Raw genomic sequence first — 24,323 nt, 5'->3', positions numbered from 1 at the left:
TATTTTTTTTTTTTTTTTTTTGCTTCTGCTCCACTGTTTAGGCTTTGTGGGATATGTGTACTCCATATAAAAAAAAAAAAAAAAACTTTAAAAAAAAACGACAAAAAAAAAAAAATCTGTTTCAAGTCCCGTTTGCTGATTTGTTCATTTCTTTTCCTCACCACTTTTATTTTTTCTTACATCTGGGATACAGTCTCTTTAATGCATCTGATTTCATATGCATAAAACCAAGAAATGCCATAAATTGATTTATCACCTTGTTTACAGACAGATCAAATAAATTTATTCCAACCAGATAAGTGTCTACTGTGCTATTGTTTTTGATAATGTTTTATATATATATATATATATATATATCTCTTTTTTTTTTTGCCAACTGCTGGTTGAGAAGCTCGATGTCACTCTTGCTCGTTAATTAAACCTAAATTAAGAACATGGCACAAAATGGCTAACCCCGGCTCTCCGTAAAAGGCAAATCAGAAGGTCTCCCGATGTTGTGGGTTTAAATCTTCAAATTTAAAGAGGATTTCTCCCGGCGGGAGTCGCGGGACGGTTTTCCAGCCCCCTCGGTAATCAAGACTGTTGGTAACGTAGACCGGTCGGGAGCTTCATCCGCACAGCTTTCCCACAGCCTGCTTTTTTTTTTTTTTTTTTTTAAAGAGTTTAGTGATGGATTTTATTTACAGCAGGGACCATGTACAAAATGCATAAATCTAAAAGAAGGAAAAAAAAAACAACTGCTTTGTACCAGATTTGGCTCATTTCCATTCCGGGTCGGTTTTCGTCGCCGTCCCGGAGCTTCCGCTCACCGGCATCATGATCATCAGCAGGCGGGAGTTTGGATAGCTCTAGAAAGGTTTTAGTTTATTTGTGGCCTCCGGACGCATCGAGGCGGATTTACTATCGCAAAACATAGGCTGCAGATGGGAGTTTTAAACCGCCGGTTTAACCTCAAGTTGGATCAGAAAAAAATAAAATCTGAATTTGAAGACCGTGCGACGGGACGCGAAGCTCCAGGAACGGCTTACCGGATGGACCGAGATGATGGGACTCGACTATTCGGGATGTTTTTTGTTGTTTTTATTTTACAGACCTGAAATTAAAAGGAGGGTGGAAGCGGTTGGAGTGAATCACTTTTGACGGTGAAACGTTTCCTCGACTCGTTTTATTGAGGTGAATTGGTATTCGAGTACAGACATACATGAGCAGGAAAACACTTGAGATGAAACCAAAAAAAAAAAAATACACAGACTTGAGAAGGCAACAGGATTTATCAACAACAACAACAACAAAAATCAAAGCCACGTTATGAAAAACAATAACAAAAAAACGTCTGCGTGTTTACTATAAACGGTGTCGTGAGATGAAACGAGATCGGGTCGGTCAGATGTGCGTTAGAAGAACCCATCGAGCGGTAACTTGCGAGTTGTTAAATGGACGTGACGGTCCCGCAAGCGGCCGAAAGAAGTTTCACCCCGAGCCGGGTTTGGCTGCGTTTTGTCGCCGTAAACCGATTTAAAAAAAAAAAAAAAACCCAAAAAACAAAACTCGTGGCACAAAACGCGGCGAGCGCCTCCGCGCTCCTTCCGACGTCGGGCGAGAAAGAAATTGGCAAAAACCGCAGCGCCGCGTCTTTCAACGTTTCCGTACTAGTTAGTGTAATTAACAAAACAAAACAAACAAAAAAGGATGCTGCATAGCTGTCACGTGAATGTAGCATAAACATGTATGTACAGTAATGTACACGTAGGATAGGAGATAATCAAAGGTTAAAATGCAACTTATTGTGATCTATACTTCATATATATATATACAGTGCTTTGTGTCGAGCGTGTGTGTGTGTGTGTGTGTGTGTGTGTGTGTGTGTGTGTGGGACCGCTGGACCTTTCCACTGTGTGTGTGTGTGTGTGTGTGTCATCTTTTCATGCCTTAAGAGAGCACAGTACAGCAGTCTCACTGTACATCATCAGTCCTGTTGAATCTGCGCCCTCCACCCCCTCCCCCCCTCCTCCTCCTCCTCCTCCACCCCCTCCACCTCCCCCACCCCCAAGAGAAAACACACAGGCCGTCACACGCTTCGTCCAGCACGGCGTTTGGAAACAAAACAATTTGAACGAGTACGGAGGGTGAAGTGATGACGCACTGAGAGCTGCGACAGGAGAACTGAGATGATGAATCTGTCCCCCGCTGCCCCCCCCGCCCCCCGCCCCAACGGAAGTCTCTGCAGCGGGGGTGGGGTGGGTGGAGGCCGGGCTTCGTTAAGAGACCAGTGAGGCCGGCCGACGTGTCCCTCAGGCCCGGGGCAGGTCCTGCTCGAGGCCTTCGGAGCACGGCTGCTGCATCTGCACCACCACGGTCTCCACGGTGACCTCCTCGTCGCTGTCGCTGCTGTCCAGCTCGTCGTCCTCGTACTCGGAGGAGTCCTGGTCCTGCTCGGAGCGCGACGCCCCCGACATGGTGCCGAAGGAGTGGGCGCTGGTGGAGGCCAGGGAGCGCAGCAGCGGGGTGCTCTCCGACACCTCCTCGTTCTCCTCGGGCCCGCTGTCGCCCTCCTCCGAGTCGGAGTCGGAGTCGCCCTGCGACGGGACCACCTTCTGCTTGCACACCGGACACGTCTTCTTGGTTTTGGTCAGCCAGGGGTCCACGCACTTACTGTGGTAGGCTGAGGACAACAAGAACACCCTCTTTTTAATGGCCTCGCATCCCCCCCCCCTCCCACGCCCACCCCCCACCAGATGTGGATAATACTGGATATTTGTCGTCTGCTAAAACAAACAAATAACACAAGCAAAAAAAAAAAAAGGGATTCTTTTGGGCGTGATCTTTAAGCAGCGTCCCGAGGACGAGGTGTGGTGCGCGGGAGCGTTCGGACTCACCATGAGAACACGGCAGCACCCGGAGTTTGTCCCCCTCTTCGTATTCGTCCAGGCAGATGGCGCAAACGTCGTAGTTGTCCCCTGAATCCGACAACACAGGACAAAATTCATCTTCAGACCGGGTTTTGTTTTTATTTTTTTATTTTTTTTTAATCTTTCACCGAACACATTTGGGAGAAGCATTTCGCACCGAGCACCCGCGAATCTCCCCGCCGGCCGATCCGGGAGGATTTAACGTCCATGGAAGACGCCGCGCCCGAGGGGGGTGGGGGAGGGGGATGGGGGTGGGGTTTGAAAATAAAATTTAAAACGAAACAAAACAAACAAAACAACAACAAAAAAAACGGCTTGCGCGGAAAGCGAAGCAGAGCGAGGAGCGCGCTACGGACGGTGGAGGGGTGAGGCGGTCCGCTCGGACCCGCGTGGTCGGAACAAATCATTTGCGAGGCAGAGCGGCTCTTCCCACCCTTCACCGACCCCGACGCGTCGCACCGACCGACCGACCGCTCTGGCTCCTTGGTGTTGTCCTGAGTGCGCAGGGAACGAACCGGTTTTTTGTTTTGTTTTCCTGTTGTCCTGAAGGTCACTGAGGTCGTCGTATCTGCCCCCCCCCCCCACACACACACACACACACCCCGAGTTCCTTCAATTCTGGGTCACTTGTCCACATGCGTTCCCTCCCCCGTTCCCCCCCCCCCCCGAACTGCTCCTACCCTGCCTGCCTTGCGGGGAGGGAGGTGCTCGAAAGCTGAGGAATTTCTCAAAAGCCCTCCCTTTCGCATTCCTCAGCGTTCTTCTCCCTTTTCCTTCCCTTCCTGCCCGGGCTTGCGGAGGGGCGGGGGCGAGGGTGGGGGCGAGCGGGGGGGGGGGGGGCTGCGGGCCGGTGTGTTTATGTAAGCTCTAAATGAGCATGGTTTCTCCCTCTCCCTCTCTCCCCCCCTCCTCCCTTCTGTGTCGGTGCCAGGGCTGCATGTGACCGTATAAGGATGGGAAGTCACATCCACCACCACCACCACCACCCCCTCCCTCTCCCCCCGCCCCCTTTCTTTTCGTCAGCAACTTCAACTCCAGGCAACATCGTCAACTCTGCTCCCCTCTTTACACTTTCCGCTTTTTCGGAACATCATCCCCATCATCTTTTACCCGACGCTCTCTTCCTCCCTTTGTCCGGGGGGGGGGGGGGGGGGGGGGGGGGGGGGGGGTCGCACACTCAGGAAATGCTGACCTGTCGGGCAATAACAGGGGAGCTATTCTGAGAAAATATTTCAGCAGCTCTCTGAACTCCGAGGACTGATGTGTGTGTGTGTGGGGGGGGGGGGGGGGGGGACGAGGAGGAGGAAATGAACAGGGCCGTGTATTTGCTCAAACAAGACACCGTCGTCGCTACACCTCCGACGGGCCGTTTGCGCCACCGCGGGGTTTTCAAACCTGACAACTGGACTGGAGAGCCTGGAGATGCCTGTGAAGCGGGTGGAGGGGTGGAGGTGGGGGTGGGGGTGGGTGGCAGGGAGAAGGCTACAGCGCAGAGCGCTCCTGCGGCAGAACATAATTCACAGTCGGGTCCAGTCGCCCGCCGTCCCAGAACAAATTACCCGCACGGGCGCTTGATCAAAGACACGCGGCTGTGGACGCCACCCGCCCGCTCACTTCTGCAGCCTCCCAGCCGGGCAGCGCCACGGCGACGTCACGTCACTCCGCGCGAGAATCCGAGCACGTCGACCGGCACGGTTAAAAGCCGAGCCTTCGCCGCGATAGACGGGTCGCCCTTCGTCGGGGGGCCGCAACGCGCCGCCCGCCTCGGCTGGGGTTTTCGCTGGAGGCAGCTTCGAAGTCGGGCAGAAACGTTTATTTTTCAAGGCCGCCCCAAAAAACATCCAGTTTGGTGTTTGGCCGGTTTTCAGATGCTGGGAATCCCTTACATTTACGTTTCGGGGCCAGTAGCACATACTAAAAAAAAAAAAAAAAAAGGCTTCGGGAGCCAGTGCGGTTCTCCGTTCTTTTTTTTTCATTAATCAGCTCGCCTGCCAGCATTCCCGGCTCTCGGAGGAACCGCGCTGTCCCACTGAACTTCTGATGAGCGCAGAATGTGTGTAGCGGAGCTCGGGCGAGGGGGGGCGGAAGAGAGGATGACCGAAAAACTGGATGAGGGGGGGGGGAGGGAGAAGAAGAAGAAGAAGAAGAAGAAAAAAAGAAAGCGTCCGCACAATTCGTCATTCGCTTGAACCAACCAGACGAGGGCAACTGGCAACGAGGCCAGCGAACTGAGAGGCAGAGAGAGGTCCTCTGTACTGACATGGACATGCTTCACACACTGAGACACTGCAGCTGCCCTGTTCAGAGTGTGTGTGTGTGTGTGTGTGTGTGTGTGTGTGTGTGTGTGTGTGTGTGTGTGTGTGCGTGCGCTTTGCTCTCTCCCTTCGGGTTTAGAGGCAGAAAGGTCCACGGAGGGGTGGAGTGACTCATGGCAGGCGGGGAGGAAACAAGCCCGGAGAGGTCAGAGGTCAGATGAAGAGTCCAGGCTCTCCCAAGTCTAAACCGAGGAGTCAAAAACAACCCCCCCCCCCCCCACCCACCCCCCCTCCGTTCCCTCAGCCGGTTTTGCCTTTCGCGGTTTCTGACTCCCGACGTCCGTCAGACGTCGAGGCTTTACGGCCAGAGCGGAGGTGACAATAAAAAAAATTAAAAAAAAGTAAAAAAAAAAAAACAACCCCCGAAGCACAAGTCAACCTAACGGCGGAGCGGCGCCGGCGTTACACAATCCCGTACACCCGCGCGGATCTCACGCCGACTCAAACACGGTCAGCGGGCGAAAAACTATGAAAGCAAACACTGAAATGCTGGTAAATTAAATAGTCGCTCAACAACGGCAGCGGAGAGAAAAATGCGACGAGGAAATGAAAAAAAAACAAAAAGAACAGCAAAAAAAACGGCTCGATAGAACCAACGCCGAGGTGATGGACAAACGTCTGACTTTGGCCAACGTAAGCTCGTCTGCCAGAGAAGGTAGGCGGTGGGCGGACGCTCTCGTCAGCAGAAAATTCAGACACGGCGACGGATTTGGGTTTATCGACCGCCGCCATCTTTTGGCGATTGACGAAGCCGGAAAACTCAAATTGGGACAAACGGGGGCGACTCCTTGGTGGAGCTGAGGCGAGACGAGGCGAGCGAGCGTTCGCCAACGCAGCGGAAACACAATACTCGTAAAAACCTTTAATGTCTTTTAAAAAAGAACCGGGTCAAGTACCAAATTAAAAAAAAAAAAAAAAAAAAAGGGGGCCATTGGGACCATAAAGTCACTGATGACATGTGGACCGTGTATCGTAGAGAGAACGTGAGAAGTGCTTTCAGTCCCCAGTGGTCAAGTGTGGGAACTGCAGTTCCAAAACACACACCCCCCCCCTCCTTCTCCACCGGAGTCCAAGCTCAGCATTATCTTCTGCGACCGAGGCCAAGGGCACCGTTAGGCATCTTTCCCACTCCGTGCTGCAGGCGTCCCCGTCGATGCGCTGATGTACCCCCGAGTTCAGGCACGGAGCCCAAAAAAAAAAAAAAAAAAAAAAAAGTGCCGGGCGGGAACGGGAGCAGCGGCGAGTCGTGAGCGGCGCCGGTGAATCGTGCGGCACCGAGATGTCCCAAAAGCAACGCTACGGCTAAAAATGTCTCGTGTGTCACAACGGGGAGATTAAGAAGAAGAAGAAGAAGAAAAAAACACACACACACACACACACACACACACACACACACACACACACACACACACACAAAACCGTCTGCTGTGAACGATGAACGCTGGCTGGTTGATGAGCTCGTTGTTGTTTGTGTGTATACGGAGCCGCCAGCTCTCATTCAGCATGGCGCTCCTCACGATAAACACATTTAAAAAAAAAAAAAAACCATATGAAAACTGTTTTGTGATATTTTTTTATTCCACCTGCTGTGACCGGCACCTGCGCGACCCCGCGAGCGCAGCTGCTCGACGGCAGACAGCCGGGTCGGTGACGCAAACTCGGGTGTGTGATGCGAAGAGTGGCCGACGTAAGCTCTCTCTCTCTCCTTTCTGACTCCACACTTCCTGTTGTTGTTTTGTTGTTGTTGTTGTTGTTTTTTTTCTATTTTCAAAAGAATCGAAATAACTCGGTTTAAATTGGGTGCACTTTACCTTTAAGCGACTGAAGACGCACAGGTATCATAAAGCAAGCAGCGCTAGTGTTTTTTTTGTTGTTTTTTTTAAGTTCAGAGAAGCTAAATCCCATTATTAGAGCTCTCACTCTTACCCGAGGTAAACGCCACCGCCCGACATCACACCTCACCAGACGACGGAGGAGGCGGTGCCCCACTGTTTCCGGTGCTCAAACCAGGGCGCTTGGTCCCTTTCCAAGCTCGCATTGCTCCAAACCGCAGGGCTTAAAAGGTGATTAGGTGGAGATTTGGTGTCCCCTTCCTGTGTCGCCAAACGCTCCCGATTCAGCTGACGGCAGCGCAGACGCCGCCCCGCGGGGCCGTTTCCCGGACATCCGAACTCTCTTGTCGTGGCCGGGGCCGGGCCGGGCCGTCGCGGTGCCCGGTTGGGAAACCCCCCCCCCCCCCACCCGAGTCAGGGCGGGCGCCGCTCGCGGGCGCTGCCGTGAGAGCGCTCAAAAAAACCACAGAGCCCGACGGGGACCCTTCCAGCTACGCGAGCGGCGCGCGCGAGCTTTTTTAGCCGGTGCCGCTGCACGTGCGTCCGTTTTCCCTGCCAGGAGGGGAGGAGCGGCTCGGCTCGTATTGGCAATTAGCGGTTTTGCCTAGGGGGAGGGGGGGGTACTTATTATGCGCCACCCATTTTCAACAAAGCTCCCTGGTGTTTTCCCTGCACAGCTGAGTCAGTCAGGGGCTCTCCAGTCTGCAGAAAGCAGCTGCAGCAGGAAACCCGGCCGCCACGGGAAAGAAAAAAACCCACAAAAAAAAAAAAAAAACCACCGACACACAGTCAAACTCATCCGAGCGTGGCGCAGAGACGATTTGCATTTCAAAACAACGCTATTGCTAGTCTGACCCTTTGCACGCACACAAAGGGAAAGTCAGAGTTGGACTTTTTTTTTTTTTTTTTTATCTGGAAGGGCTCAAGAAGTTTCTAGTCAACCGCTACAGCCGAGATCTCTTTTTTTTTTTTTTTTTTACTGTATCCCACTTCTTCTCTTCAGTCTTTACAAACACGCGCTGCATCTGCCCCAACAGGTTTTGAGGTAAAAACACAAAGTACGTGCAAGTTTTGACTCAGTCAGGCCTCTCGGCAGATTCCAAAACCATCTGTCATGTGTCCAGTCTTAACAGAGAGGCGCTGTAATCTGCCACGGTGGGCTTTATAGGGAAGGAAAAAAAAAAAAAAAATCAAGTCCATATTAATCCGATTTGTTCCAAGGTGCAAAGCTCCGGGGGAGGAATGAAGTGTCGTTAATGCGTTGATGACATCTCTTTCCCGGGCTGAATCATGTGAGGAAAAGCAGCGGGGAAGTGGAGGAAGTGCCATCGCCACGGAGACTCGGGGTCAAAGGCTTGAGTTTGAAGTTTTGATCACTTGTTTCAGGGTAAAGTAGAGGGCTCGCGCACAGTGTTCGATTTTTATTGCGTTTATTGAGATCTGACTCGATCTGACTGGGAACCTGAGGACATTACGCCCCGCCTGCCGATAGCGGAAACCCGACTGGACCACAGGGTTGTCAATCAAACCGACACACCCGTGTCAGTTTAGAGGCCTAATATCTAATTAATGGTGGAATTATTTTCCGATGGACCACCAGATAACTAATCAGAAGGAGGGACTTTGGCGAATGACATCATAATGACCAGTGGGGGGGGGGGAATAAAATCTATTGACTTCGTATTTCATGAGATGTTGAATGGCAGTCGATGGAGCCGGAGCCTGTTCGGAGCCCACCCCTGGAGGCCCTCGGAGGTATTGCGGTTTAAGGCCCTTCGGCATCAGCATCGTTTTTCAAACCCGGAAGCAACCTTCCCTTTTACGCACAGTCCACACCGGACTCACCGACTGAAACAGATCGGTGTCACGGACAGAGAGGTAAATGTAACTCTCTGACCCTTGGCATTACTTCAGTCCCCATACTGGACGGTACAGATGACGCTTTCGCTTGACTAGAAATAGCTCTACAGACGCTGCACACCGAGATGTTTGGGACTGCTTCCCTACCTTTCTTGTACTTGTGAATGGGAAGTTTCTTCAGCTGATCTTTGCGCAGGCGGCTCCTCCGAGCCCTGTGCCGATCCTGGACAAACTTGCTGATCTAGTCGCAGCGGAAAAAAAAAAGAAGAGAATAATGTCAACATTGTTGGACTGGGAACTTAAAACACACGCACACTTTTCTTGTTCTTGTTCAGAGTCCAAAAATATTTAACTGGGATTTTTATCTCCACAACTGAGTACAAGTTAAACATTTTAAGCTTCAGCATGCTGCTGTTTTTTTTTTCACTTTCAGTTGCAGACAGATATTTTACTTCTTATTCATCAAATTAACAAAAGTACATTTTTATCTCTTGATTAATGAAAGACTTTAACCGTGAGTTCAAATGAAGGTGTCTGAAATGTGCCTACCATGAAAACAACAATGAGGATGAGGCAGATCCCCACGATGATGAGGAAGGGGATCAGGTAGTATTCCAGCGGCAGGCTGAAGTCCGGCATGAGGACCGCATGTCCGCTAGAAAAACAAGCAGAGCATTGTCAGGTGCTGGAAACATAAACATGGACATTTTTGTACGGACAGATAATATGTGAGTGACAGTGACCTTACACAGCAGCAGCACTTTGTTCCAGGTCATTGTTGCCGCCACATTAAGGATACTCCCCCTTTAGTGATGTACAGTTTCAAAAAGGTGCGCAAAAAGGCTCCTCTATTAACGTAATGACATTTAACAGCTCTTGAAGAGCCTCCTCCACAGCATACGATCTGCGCCCTGACACAGTAGTCCACACTGATAAAACTCTGCAGTCAAATGCCAAACTCGAACTAAAAAGTTGAACTTTCATGAACAGAAAAAAAAAAAGTGCATCTTTGTGCTGACCATACAACATCCCGCCACGTTATTTTACTGCCAGCAACTTGTGAACGTGTTCAAAGGCATTTTCAGTACAAAACTTAACAGGTTTTTTTTTAACTGCTTAACCAATAAACTAATCAAAATATTTCTTCTTAAATAGGAAAAAAAAAAAGAAGTTATTTCTAGTCTAAGGCTGCTGTCGACAAAAGCTTCTCCTCCACTGGGTGGAGCAGAGCAGTGATGGGGGCAGCATGCTTCTTATTGTTGGCTGTGAAGGGCTCCTACTCCCACATTGTAATAGATCAATGGTAGTTTTTACAAACTTTACATCTGGCTTTTCTGCCGTCTACTCACTTGATCTTCGAAGTCGTTTTGTAACCAAAGCTGTTAAATATTTTTATTTTCCTGATTTGCTTGCCTTCAATAGCTGCTGCAGGAAAAATATCATTTTGACTGCAGTAATTGTTGACGAGCAGGAAGGAGATAAAACCACTGAGGAAACAAATTCAGTAAAACTATAGAAAAAATACTTTGTGGAAAATATTACATTCTGATAAAGGGAAACAAAAATTTCGGCTCAAAATCTCTGGACCTCCATGTCTGGAATTGACTTTTCATAGTTCCCAGATATTCAAAAAAATGCCATTACCAGTGGGAACACTGACTCTCAGTGACATGTTTGGTATTCCACTGTGTGCAAACACACACACACACACACACACACACACACACACACACACACACACACACACGTTTGTGTCCTCCGAGCCCACATGGAGACATTTCATTACCAAACTATCCCGTCTGCAGCAGTAACAACTCATCACAGGACAAATCTTTTCTTCCATATATCACACTGCAGGCTGCAGACATTATGGTACAGTAATAAGAAATTAAACTCAGAGCTGGAAAGCAGAGAATGGACAGTTGTGAGTGCAGCAGCTGAATAGAAGCAGGCAGCTCTTCAAGTTGAAAGAAAGAATTGTTAGGAGTGCGCTGAGAGAGGAGCCGAGCAGGAAACGGTTTCTATTTATACTGAGAGGCAGAAAAATGAGATTTGAGTTTAGACTTACCCCTTGTCATACATGTAGTCATCTTTCAGAGAGTTGGCAGTCTCCTCGCTCACAAACACCGAGGGAATAATGATCTGCTTCATCACATCCACTGAAAAGACAAAAAACAAATAACAGATTATTATTATAACAGAACTTTTATTAAATGAATGTTCCTGTTCTGAGAAAAACATAAATAAGCAAACAAGAAGAAACTGTTTCTTAAAGGTCACATGGTTTCACAAACAACTTTAACTCGAGGCCCACTTGTTCTCATGGTTTCAACCACCAATTTTTATTAACTGATAGCCTTTAGTCATCGAAATTGAATATAATCATTACTCGTAGCCCTGATCCGTGGTGTATAAAATCAGCTTGTTAGATTTACTCCTCTTAAAAACATTAACCAACATAAGAGACCTTCTGGTTAATTCATGAATCTGCTGTATGAGAGAGGAGTCGACAAAATCTAACAAGCAAAACACTGTCACATCACAAAACGGCTACAGCAGGGACAATAAGGGTTTATAGACAGGGAGTGCTACAGTGCTGCAGAGCATCACATCCCTCCTCTCAAGAACAGCTTGAGACTTTAAATGTGCTTCTGACTGTAATTCTGTCCAACTTTTCCTCAGGCTCAGCGATGAAGAGAAAAACAACCCCCCCCCCATCAACAAAGACGGACAGGCAAGAGGCTAAATGTTTATTATGTATTGGTGTACGGGGGGGGGGGATGAGGAGTGGTAAACTTACCATCGTTGGATCCCATGCTGATCAAGTCATCGGAGTCCACATTGTGAACAATGGCGGCCTTGTACCCGGCTTTCTGGGCATTGAGGACCTGAAAGGAGACAAAATATGATTGTCAAACGGAGGAAGATGCCTGGTGATCTTCAGAAGGCTAAAATCAGCTCCTACTGTGAGATTAAGGAAGGCATGTGTGATAACGGGGGTCTTGTGTCAGATTATGCGATCAAATCCAATTTCCACTATCTGACAGAGCAGCATCACATTAACTGTGACATAGAAATAGAATCCCAGTCGTGGTCAGGAGGGAACGCTTTCTTTGAATCCACTTAAAGGCTTTTAGCTCACAAATACACAAGTCGTCCCTGTGCAAACTCAAAGATGTAATCTATTTGCTAGCATTAGCCTTACAAAGGCACCACTTCCAGGTTGAGGATGGTGCCGACCACTGATATGAACTAATTTATGATCTGGCCCTGAAAACTGATCTCCCATCAAGATCAGAAATATTTCAGAATTTAGTTTGTCGGCATCTTAATTACAGTAGCAGTCAGCAGACAAGCACACACAAGGAACCACTGAGGCCACACAGCACAGTTCAACAACATGTTGAAACATGGTGTGTTTCCAAGAATGTTTGTCCAAAGTGTTTGCATCAGCTCGCTCCTGCACCATAAACAGCGACTGCTCACTTACGCTGACTGTCCATTCAGGTGAAAAGTGTCATCATGTGTCTGGTCTGTGTGAGCTTGCCCGTGTTGAAGCTGTTGCATAAACAGGCCACCATGTCCACACACGCCCACCTCTTCTGATGCATGAAAACATGAAAAACCCGTTTACACAGTGTGTGTGTGTGTGTGTGTGTGTGTGTGTGTGTGTGTGTGTGTGTGTGTGTGTGTGTGTGTGTGTGTGTGTGTGTGTGTGTGTGTGTGTGTGTGTGTGTGTGTGTGTGTGTTCAGCAGTTATCCTCTGAAATTTAGATTTTCTTATATATTTAATATATTCAAATCCCTAAAAATGCTCGGGCTGGGGTTGAAGTCAGGGTGGAGTCTGAATGATTGGGGACAAACACGGTCAAAGATTAGAGTCTAACACGCACTACAAAAAGTCTGTATTATTTAGGTCGACTGTAAAAACTGTCAGGCGGCAACCCAGAAACATAAACTGTTACATAACAACAACAACAAAAAAAACTATTTTGCATGAGAGTTGTGTTAAATAAATGCAGTAATAAATAAATGGGATTGTGACTAAATAAATGCAGTGTGATAACAATCTGAAATGAACTGTTCAGCTGTGTGGTTGCTTTGACAACTTTATCTTTTTCTTTTATTCCATCAGTGAAATCAGGAGCGCAAACCAACAAAAATACAAGTCTGATAAAAGTGAAAACCTTTCACATAGCAGTTTTGAATTTGAAGGTCGACCGCAGTCAGCTGGATCTAACTGCTTTTTTCATTTTATACTTGTAGAACTGGCTGGAAACATTTAAAAAGTTCAATAGTTAATAGTAAAATAGGGAACTTTCCAGCAGCAAAAGGCCATGTGTGCTGTGTCATGGTCGTGGAGGGAAACTGATGTAATGAGGACCTTCCATCGGTGAGGCTGTTTTTTGTGGCCGACATGGTATAGAGGCTGCTGGTATCCTGTGTAGCCTTTGTTGTGGCTGATGTGGTGGAGGAAATAGGATGTGACAATATAATCCTGGAATGAATCATTATGTGTTCTTACACAGACGGAGATAAACTGACAGTAAACATTTCCTCTGTAACTGAAAGGAAAAACATTTTAAGGTCAAATCCTGTGGGGTGAGAATAAAGGCAATGATCCTCCAGTCTTCCTCTGTGTTCATTAGTGGTACAGCAACCTATGTACCATTACTGCCGAATTTAAATCACAATTAACCCCTCTCCAATAGAATATGTGGATTTACTTTCTTACAGCAGCCAGAAAACAAAGTTTCTTAACACAATGCAGCCGAGGTTAACAAAACTAAAGGATAAATCGAACCCAAAACACTTGAGGACTGTAAAAGAAACAGCTTGAGTGTGAGTAATCTACCTCATGTATATTCTGCTGCTGTGAGTCCCAAATGTAGACACATGAAAAAAGCACTACTGGAAAACCCAGATTAATAATGTTTAACAAACCAAGACCATCCACGTTTTTTTCTTTTCTTCAAACCCTGCGACATAAAGCCACTGAGGAAACGCTGCTGTTAATTATTAGTCAGAGCATGTGCCACCTTCCCGTGGAAAATTAACACCCAAACCCAGACAGAGAAAGTGAGAACGATGTGAGGACAGACAAGACAAATATGGTTGGTGTCACTGTAAAATATAAGAACACCTGCTGTTAAATAAAAGAAGAGGGTCGCTCCCATCAACCTGAGCAATCAGTGGTGTGTGTGTGTGTGTGTGTGTGTGGGCCGTGCAGCTTGACCAACCCTCCTTATACTAGTGTTGTATTCTGCTGTGACGCAAGGAAATCCATTTAGACCTGTGTTTGTCTGTCTGTCTGTGTGTGTGTGTGTGTGTGTGTGTGTGTGTGTGTGTGTGTGTGTGTGTGTGTGTGTGTGTGTGTGTGTGTGTGTGTGTGTGTGTGTGTGTGTGTGTGTGTGTGTGTACACGGATGCTAACAGTGAACAGCTCTGTCTTTTGTCTGTCCCTTGTCATTGTAATTTTATGCACAGGCATACGTGAAGCTGCGTGTATGGCAGACGCAGCATTGTGATCCCATGTGTTTGCCTGTGAGGGTGTATTGTGTGGAGGTATGAATGGCTACTGTGTGCATCCACAGGAAGGCTTTCTGGATAAGTGACACACAAAATACTGTGTCTGGATGTGTGTGTGTGTGTGTGTGTGTGTGTGTGTGTGTGTGTGTGTGTGTGTGTGTGTGTGTGTGTGTGTGTGTGTGTGTGTGTGTGTGTGTGTGTGTGTGTGTGTGTGTGTGTGTGTGTGTCTGTGTCTGGATGTGTGTGTGTTTTAAGGAGAGAGTCAGACAGGTGGAGTGTGATTTCTGATTCATATTACAAGGCTGTGATTATAAGACATCTTAGATGGACATGTGTCTCTATTTTGGACATTTTGTAGACTGAATTACAAGAAAGTGCTACTGAAGATAATATGGGTGTGCAACATGACCTTCATTTCATGATCAGTTAATGCTTGTAAAACTTTAACCTGCTTGCTCTCTCCTGACTGAGTGTCCAGCACGTTTTTTGTGACATGGCGATTGACTTAATTTCCAAAAAACAAATATATAGTGAGGAATCAATCAATAACTGTCACCTAAACTTCACCAGACAGAACCTGTCATGCAGATGATACTAGTCTTAAGGTGGTTAAGACTGAAAAGGGAAAAAAAATAAAAATCTGGGGTTGTGGTGTTAGAAAGACGTGAGCTTTCTGAACTCCAGCCTCATTTCTGCTGGAGGCGACATTATCCGTCAGTCAGAAGCATAACACCACCAAAACACTGACCAAACTGTCTGCAGCCAAGTTGCATTGTGGGTAATGCAGGTGTCAGGTTTTGACAAAGCTGGTGAATGTATGAAATAAAAATAGGATCTTATCTCTGGTTCTGCTGCATCACTATTGATCCTTATTTCAACGGTTCATTGAGAGAACAGGACAGGGTTTCACACACAGTAGATGTGTTATGGTTATGTATTGTAAAGAGAAAAGTTGTTGGAAATCAAGTCATGCGAATAGAAACCTACTGTAATGGCTGCCATTAGACAAAAACACTGCAAAAAGGTACTGTTAAATGTGTCCTGAGAAAAATAATCGTTCGGATGGTCATGGTTCCTAAAACACTCACACATAGTAAAACACTGCTGGCACTGAGCATGTGTGAGCTCACTAAAGGAATTACAGTTTGGTTCATCGGCTTTTCAGGCGGATTTTGCAGTAAAAGTAAAAGTAAGGATCCATTTAGGCTGTGGGCTGTCTGGATGCCAGCCTCTGTCTGTCTGGGATCTGCAGAGGGATTCAACCTATGCTACTGGCTCTCTGCCATGTTTGCATGGGCAGAGATAAGAACATTCAACTCATTCCTGAGATGAAAGGGGGTTAAAAAAGAAAAAAAGAAAAAGGAAGATGGGGAGAAAATGAGACATGAAACCTTGAGGAATAAAAGAATCAATAATGCAAAAAGCCTGGAAACACAAAATGCACTTGGGCACCCTCACAAAAGATGCGTGGTAATGGGAGGATCTCTGTTGCTCTTCTACCATCTGCTGAGCTATAACAGTGTCTTCCAAGTCAACTCAACATACTTCATGAAACCTGCTCAAACCTGTTCACTGGATTGCAAGGAATGTTGTGGGGGGGAAAAAAATGCTAAAGCACCAAACAATGCAATCAATTTTCACATTTCGGTTGTCATGTCACAGCATGACTTGGGTCGTTCATTTTATCTCTGTGATCCAAACTTTTTGGTACCATTGAGCTTTGGATTCAAAACAAAGTGGAGGCATAATAAGAGTCGCATGTTTGTTTTCTCTTTATGGCACCCTGTGAAGTATTAAGTACATTTAAACTTGGCCTGCAGCACAGAGTTTGTCCATGTAGTTAATCAGATACGGATTTTTAAAAAGGAACATTTGACTTAATTGGTTGTTGTTTATGAAACCCAAAAGGTTCAAATGCAATGGGAGATATAAGCCCCCATTGCAGGCATACATCTGCATCAAAATGATTAAGACATTGATGTATCTAAGACATTTATTAGGACAATGACAAAGCAATTCATAAGGTGGCATTTGCTACCTAATCATAGATTTTATGGTGTTTGTGTGGTGGCCACTTAGCGCACTTATCTCATAATTACATCAGTACCACTTTTGTTATTCAAGAAATATCTGCTGCTCTTGCTTCAGCTTTATTTTTCATATTTATTTGTTGGTGTCAGAGGCTTTTAAATAGCGACCTTCGGGAGTATGATGAAAAACTGTAAGTGCTGACCGTATAAAAGGAACAAGAGGAAATTGACTGGAAAATGACTTGCCAAGTCGCTACTTGTGTCCAACCAACGTTCCACAACTTTACAACTTTAACATAATCAATTTAGAATAATCGTAAAGAGACATGAGCAGCTAATCCTCACATTTAAAAGACTTGAACCAGCAAATACTGGGTGTTTTTTCTTGATAAAATGATCAAAATTGGTCACAATTGATAAATTTAGTCATATGCCTGAACAATCCTCTGAGTCAGACACACGTAACCAAAGCTGCTGAAGCTTCTCCAAATGTGTCCTTTTGTTCTAACACACCTGCAGAGTGTCTGCATTATATCCTCTGGAGCATTTAGAGGTTTGCTGTGTCCTTCAACAAGAAGGCTGCAGCTGGCTGGAGGCCGACAGCAGTTGACTGTGCTTTTGTATCGAGCTGCTTCCTGTCAATGTGTGGGACTGTGTGAATGAGAGGGATGGTGTCACAGAGTAAAAAAAAACACACACACAAAAAAAACATGTTTTCAGCCAACTGTAAAATGGGAAAAAAAGCATTTCAAAGTAGTTTCCTACTACAGATCAATGCATTTTGGATTCTTGTGGACGTAGGAGTGTGTGCACACATTTGTGTGTGTGTGTGTGTGTGTGTGTGTGTGTGTGTGTGTGTGTGTGTGTGTGTGTGTGTGTGTGTGTGTGTGTGTGTGTGTGTGTGTGTGTGTGTGTGTGTGTGTGTGAGAGAGAGAGAGAGCCAATTGGTTTCATTTGCCTGAAGTTGTGTAAACTGTGCCAACAGGAGTTGGCCAGACAGCAGAACAACACATCTCTGATTTGGATCTGTAGCTGTCTTCTTGCTCTATAAAGCAGTTTATTTTGAATGTATCCTGACCAAAGCATATTACAGTTATACACAGATGAGGTAAATTATATCATATTGTAACTATCATGTGTTAAATTTGCTGAGTTACCAAACAAGAGTTACTATGTAAAGGGCTTTGAAAATGTGCTCTTACACTCAGGTTATATCTCCCCTTTTTCTTCTGATACTAGGATCTGTAACACTGTAGTGTGGAAAAAGACTGCTGATAGCATCACTAACTACTGCTGCATCACCCCTGAGTGTGTGCGTGTCAATAATCACTGCATCTTCACTCCTGTGTGTGTATCTGCTGCCAACACATTCTCCTAATGCAGCACAGCAGCTAAAGGAACACAGACTTATCTTCCCCATCTCTCCTCTTTTTCATTTTCTTACACCACCTTCACTCATCCCTCTTTCTTCTTGTCTAACCCACCATCCTCTTTTCATCTTCACCCATTTTCTAATCCAGTTTACTTCCACACTCCAGTCCCATGAGGCTTGGGCAGTGGAAAATGAACAGTCGCTGGTCCGCATTTGCATAAAGCCCAGTTGACCTCAGCTTTGTGTAAATGAGTTTGAGCAGCACAGCACACCTTGCTTACACATCTCAGATCAGTTTTAGTGTTAGAGATCACATACAAACCACTAGTCAGTTAAGGCCATGTCTATTTGTCACTAATGGTTTAAATGTTTTAAGAATTGTTTGTGAACATGTCCCCCAAGTTTTTATAATGTGAAGCTCCAAAAACTCAGACCAGGTCCTGAACTGGACTGCAGCTCTCAATCAGCTCCCAACATCCTCCTTCTCCACCCTTCTATGTTATGCCTGTCTCCTTTTCTCACTCCTCATATGCTCCTGTTTCACCCTCTAGTTCCTCTCTTCTCTCCCTCCCCTTCTATCTGCCTCTCCAGCAGCTTTCTCCTCCCACCCGTTGTCCTCCTCTTGCCACTCTTCCCTCTTTTCCTCTCCTCCTGTTCCCCTCCCTCCCTAACTTCCCTTCTTCCTCTTCCCTTTTAGATTCTCTAAATTTAACCTCCTCCTTCTCTCTCCTCTGCCCTCAATACCCCTTGTTATATCACTCTGACTGCCAACTTCTTCAGAAATTGGCCCAGCCCCTTCTCCAATAGTTCCACCCTCCCGCCTTTATCGCCTCCCTGCCCTCTTTCTCATTCACTTCCTCTCTCCTCCTCCATCCCACCCTCCCTCTCCTCTCTCCTCAGTGCTTCAGAGGAATGCTGTACTAAGCTTAGCTGGGTTTTAGTTTCAAGGTTCAGACGGTTGATTAGATAAAGAGTTCAATAAAACTGAAAACTGCAGGGAAGGGCCACGGACACTGATAACACATCACAGCTGCAATTCATGCAATATACCTCTGTGTGTGAATAAGACTATCTGAACTATAAGTGCTATAAAGATAACTAGAATACACTTTAATTATATTTCCTTCCCTGAGTTTGTTCTTCTTCTTTCACCACTTTGACTTATGTTGACTTATGTTATGTTGATTTTAATATCTATCCACAGTCTTGTTGGTTCTGTTTTGGTAGTTATATAGACATAGTGAATGTATCAAGAGTTCCACTGACGACTGCAAATGTGGTAAAAGTGGGACTATGTCAATCTTTGCAGTGCAGGCAACCAAATCAGCAGTCAGTATGATGGAGTTTGTGTGTTTTGTCTTCACATGTGTTGCAATTAAAAGAACTTGTGACTACAGTGTGTTATAGTGCCTGCACACAGAAGGTGTAAGTGTCTATTTGTGCGTGTGTCCTGTAGGCCAAAGGCAGCATGCTGAGTTAGGGCACACACACACCAGCTAGTCATACATCCAGTCAACCATAGTCATACCGTGTCATAAGACTGAATGAGCGTGTACAGGAAGCTCGATCATTTTTGGAATAAAGACTGAAGCCTGTGTGTCTGTGTGTGTGTGTGTGTGTGTGTGTGTGTGTGTGTGTGTGTGTGTGTGTGTGTGTGTGTGTGTGTGTGTGTGTGTGTGTGTGTGTGTGTGTGTGCGCGCGCGCGCGCGCGTGTAGCTCGAGGGCTGTGAGGTCACTGCAGAATAAACAGTCAGCGCGATGAAAACCATTTACTGTAAGGTTGAGGTAGGAAGCAAGGTTCAGTGGGAAATTACCAACCGCCAGAACAAATGCTGACCAACTTTGGCTGCAGCTGGTAAAAACACTTGCTGACTTTTCTGACTGCATAGATGATACTGTTTTAGACCAGTTATACAAATAAAATTTTTTTTTAAAAATGTGGCTTTGCCTTGTGACCATTTCCCACTCATTCATATCTATTCAGGCACGCCTGATGCATTGTTGATAAACTGGGGAGGAAGACGCCCGGCAGGGCCAAACCTCACAGTAATGTGAGCGACTTTAACCCTCATCGTTTTGACGTTGGATTTCTGCAGCAACATTTCAACTGGACAGATCAACTGTCAATCGAAGGCACTTTGTAATCTGTCATGGACACAGATTACATCACCACCAGCACCAGATTTTGCTCTCAAAAGCCTACTTTCACTCTGTGTAAGCTTTCATTTGTGCACAACAGAAAATGACTGAGATAAATCTATTAAAAAAATGTTGTAATTACAGGAATATAAATTGAAAAGTGTTAGAAACTCTGCTTAAAAACACTACGACTAACATCCAGCTAGTTACCATAGCTCCACTCTCTGGGCTCACAGGAAGTGTGAGTGTCCAGTGTAAAGTGTCCAGGCCTCATCTCACCAGGCGATTATTAGAGGAGGCCTTTAATGCCAATTTCCATCACTTTGTAAGTACATCGTATTATGACGTTGCTGTTGACGCACAAAAAAACCAAAGTAACAATGTGAGCCTTTATGGTAGAAGCAATTTAATGTTCTTGCCTTTTCTAATCCAGCATATGGTGCACATTTTATCAATAAATACCAATATCTACCAACTGAACCTTTAATGAGAAACAATTGCAATACAGTTAGTAGAACCATTCACAGAATTACATGAACTCAAATGCAATGTATTTTTTTTCTTCAGCGATGCTCCTGTAATAATATTGTTTCAGAATAAATTTGATTATTTGACCACAGTAGGTTAGAGCTGACCAAAACAGGATGCCTGAGGCTGAAACCCACGATATTGTTTGAATCATCATATCACATGAGCAAATAACTGATAAGGATCCCTTCAATTTGTTTTTTTAACGAACAGTGTGCACCGAGGGAATATTTTACAGCTGAATAACAACACAGTCTTTTTCTCTGTTTGACACATTAATGACATTTCTGAAAGATTCCAAAGTGTGCACTCTTGTATGCATCTTGCTATATCGGCCTCACCTATTTACCCATCAAACTTGACAAGAGTGAACTCTTCCGGTAAATGTTTTTGCATGAGAGAACTGTTCAGCGTGCAACATCTAATCTGTGTCCCATCACCTCCAGTTTGCAGCTTCCTGAAAAGACAAAAAGCTTTTCCACCAGACTGAAGGGTTAGTCTGAGCTGCTCTATGCAAGGCAAGTTTCAGACTGAATCCCAGCATGACCTACAGTAGGTCTGAGATTGGGAATTTTCCACGAGACAAAAGGGCTTTCATCTCTACCATCATCACCACCGGGTGCTTTTACACAGTTGTTATGCAAACATGACCCAAACAGAGATAAGAGATAAAATATTAATGAATGAGCCAGTGCATATCTACAGTTTAATCAGTGGAACTGTTGTAAAGAAAGAACAAGAAGAGGGAAAGAACAAGTAAAAGAAAAACAAGGACAGATAGAGGGCAGCAGAGAGGGAACGAGTTAAAGACTTCAAATAAAGAGTAAGAGAAGAGAAGAACGTGGTTACACATGTACATATGAGTACATGTTACGTAACCAGGACATTATGTCTCAGTGTATATAGACCTGCTGTCTGTGCCTCTGTGTGTGTGTGTATGTGAGTTATTAGAGGGCAGCAGGGGAATGGACATACGGTCTGCAAATATTTGGCAAAGAAGGAAAAAGAGGCACAAGGGGGTGTTCATGGGAGGGAGAGGGAAGGAAAAGGGTATAAAGTTTCCTGCCCCCTCCCCCCTTCTCTCCATCCCCCCTACTCCCCCTCCTTCAAGAAAGGTCAGAAAGGTCAACATCGGGCCCTCCCCCACCACCTCAAAGGATCCCAGAGTACAGGAAGTACAAACCCTCACTCTCTGGAGATTTATTTTCAAAAAAAGAGCAGGCTTAGAGGAATGCTTTCCTCTAGCTCTCACACACACACACACACACACACACACACACACACACACACACACACACACACACACACACACACACACACACACACACACACACACACACACACACACACACACAAAGAAGAGGCCTATTTAAACATCCCTTCACTTGATCCCCTTCACCACTCCCCATCTCAAACACTCTCTCGACATTCAACCTTCTCTCTGTCATGTCTTACACACACACACACACACACACACACACACACACACACACACACACACACACACACACACACACACACACACACACACACACACACACACACACTCTAGTGTGCATTCTCCCTCTTACACACACACACACACACACACACACACACACACACACACACACACACACACACACACACACACACACACACACACACACACACACACACACACACACACACACACACACACTACTGGGGGAGGTGCTAACACTTGACTGAGGGTTAAGTGGGTGAGTGTCTTTTTTATTGCCCATTACGGCCATGGATCCATTAGAAGTGTATGCTGTTGCTCACTGGATGCTCACGACTAAAGGTAATAGCTGCTGTCAGCTGTAGAAGGACAGAAAGAGAAGGAGGGCGTTAGGACGAAACACTGAGCATGTTGGGGGTGACACCCCTACACTACACACACACACACACACACACACACACACACACACACACACACACACACACATAGACAGACACACACAGACAGTCAAGATGGAATCTATTATTCCTTTGTTTCCCTGCAGCTTCTGGAGGGAACTGAGCCTGGCTAAGCGGGAGGGAGGGGGAAGTGTTTGTGTGCGAATGTGTGCAAGGGAGAGAGGGAGGGATGCAAGGTAGACAGCTGCATGCGACATTGACAATGTGCTTGTGTGTGCGATGGGCAGGGAGAGAGAAAGAGAGGCAACATCCTGGATAAGAAGAGCAAGAAAAACAACTGGGACAGTGATGGAGAGACAAAGACTGCCAAGGGGAGAGAGGTGTGTGTGTGTGTGTGTGTGTGTGTGTGTGTGTGTGTGTGTGTGTGTGTGTGTGTGTGTGTGTGTGTGTGTGTGTGTGTGTGTGTGTGTGTGTGTGTGTGTGTGTGTGTGTGTGTGTGTGTGTGTGTGTGTGTGTGTGTGTGTGTGTGTGTGTGTGTGTGTGTGTGTGTGTGTGTGTGTGTGTGTGTGTGTGTGTGTGTGTGTGTGTTTTTAGATATGAGCAATTATTGAGGCAGAGGCTGGAGGTCAGGCCTCAGGGATAGACTGAGAAAGAGAGAGTCAGGTAAGATGGAGGGAAAAGAGATTGAATGGGAGATAAAGAAACAAAGAAGCACACAGAAAGATGGAGAGTCACCCTCCATCAGGGTAAGGTCTCCAGATTTCTGTCATATTCTGGTAATCATTTTTAAAACTGAGCCATATTTACTAGTTGTAGCCATCATCATTACAATTGCTGATGAGAAGCTGAAATATACTGTAAGCTGTAGGAGGGCTACATGTGACAGGTTGAGTCCGTGTCCTGCTGCCAGTTTATCTGAATGGCTACTGCAACAACACAAAACAAAAATTCCCCTGCAGGGCAAAAAGGAATTTTCCATAGATGACAACAATAAAGAAACATCTGTAGATCTGCTAAAAGGCTGCTGCTCACAGCAAGTGGGCTACCTATAGTTTCACGGTTCCTAATCAGATATATTTATGGGATTTTGTCCTTATTTTGACAACAACACTGATAGGAAATGCAGCAAGACAGAGAGATGGAACAAAAGTCTCTGGTCAGATTGAAACGCCGGTCATGTGCTTATAAATATCGCAATATTTTTGACCAAAGACCTCCATAACGATATTGTAACTATAATGCAGATACGACTATTGGTGCTTTCAAATAATGTTAACACCAAGAGATTTTTTATAAATATTGTAGATAGGTCAGTAAAGCAAATAATAGAGCAATCTGGTAAGTTCAGAAAATGACATCACTTTACTGTGATGCGGCCTTTAAAACCAGGAAAAAACAGCAATTATGCCACATCGCAACATTTCGATATCCAAAATCTAAGACTGTGACTATTCTCATATAATGAATCGCAATATGATGAAATATTGATATTCTGCCCAAACCAAGGTTGCTGTGGTTATATCACATGCACCAGCATATTGAGTTACATGACATCAGCAATAGTTCACCAATAGTTTTCAAGTCAATCCTGGTCCAATTCAACTGAGACAAGAATGATGTGTTAACTTCAGTGCACACACACTGAGAATGGACTTTACAGTGACGTAAGAGACGTGCAGTGTCCTGTAGGTGAATTTTAGAAATAAAATATATTTGCATGTTTACATATTTCTTTTTATTTGGAAAACCAAATCAGACACAAATTCTAAAACCATGTGTGGAGGGGCTTCGTAAGCTCGATCTGCTGCTGCTGCTGGAAGAAAAGTGGTTGCCTAACAACAACTGACTTGCAATCACCCATCTCATAAGAGCAGATGGTACGAAGAGCGATACAAAAATGATCAGACCATATTTACTTATGACAGCACATCCAAAATATGTCAAATAAAC

At 45.7% G+C, this 24,323-nt stretch overlaps 1 protein-coding gene and 1 long non-coding RNA gene across 2 annotated transcripts in view; both read right to left on the bottom strand.

Moving 5' to 3' along the window:
* Positions 1-1,252: 1,252 nt before the first annotated feature.
* On the bottom strand, positions 1,253-2,201 carry LOC138623017 (uncharacterized). The gene is made up of 2 exons (XR_011311057.1): positions 2,036-2,201; positions 1,253-1,997 (listed from the first exon to the last, which is right to left on the bottom strand). It is a non-coding gene; the product is annotated as an uncharacterized lncRNA (long non-coding RNA).
* Positions 2,202-2,232: 31 nt separating this feature from the next.
* The window catches only part of rnf13 (ring finger protein 13), a 42,003-nt gene continuing 19,912 nt past the window's right edge, over positions 2,233-24,323 (bottom strand). Inside the window, exons 5-10 of the mRNA XM_069702235.1 lie at positions 11,717-11,804; positions 10,985-11,075; positions 9,466-9,571; positions 9,064-9,157; positions 2,877-2,957; positions 2,233-2,662 (exon numbers count right to left, since the gene is read on the bottom strand). Coding sequence (XP_069558336.1) covers positions 2,292-2,662; positions 2,877-2,957; positions 9,064-9,157; positions 9,466-9,571; positions 10,985-11,075; positions 11,717-11,804 — 831 coding nt within the window. The 3' untranslated portion in view covers positions 2,233-2,291. The remainder of the gene's footprint in view (positions 2,663-2,876; positions 2,958-9,063; positions 9,158-9,465; positions 9,572-10,984; positions 11,076-11,716; positions 11,805-24,323) is intronic.

The sequence above is a fragment of the Brachyistius frenatus genome, unplaced genomic scaffold (assembly GCF_029030835.1).
Source record: "Brachyistius frenatus isolate BFR_SWC_R1_liver_20210118 unplaced genomic scaffold, ASM2903083v1 Contig_41, whole genome shotgun sequence".
Lineage (NCBI taxonomy): Eukaryota > Metazoa > Chordata > Actinopteri > Embiotocidae > Brachyistius > Brachyistius frenatus.
This window is presented reverse-complemented; position numbering and strand designations above follow the sequence as displayed.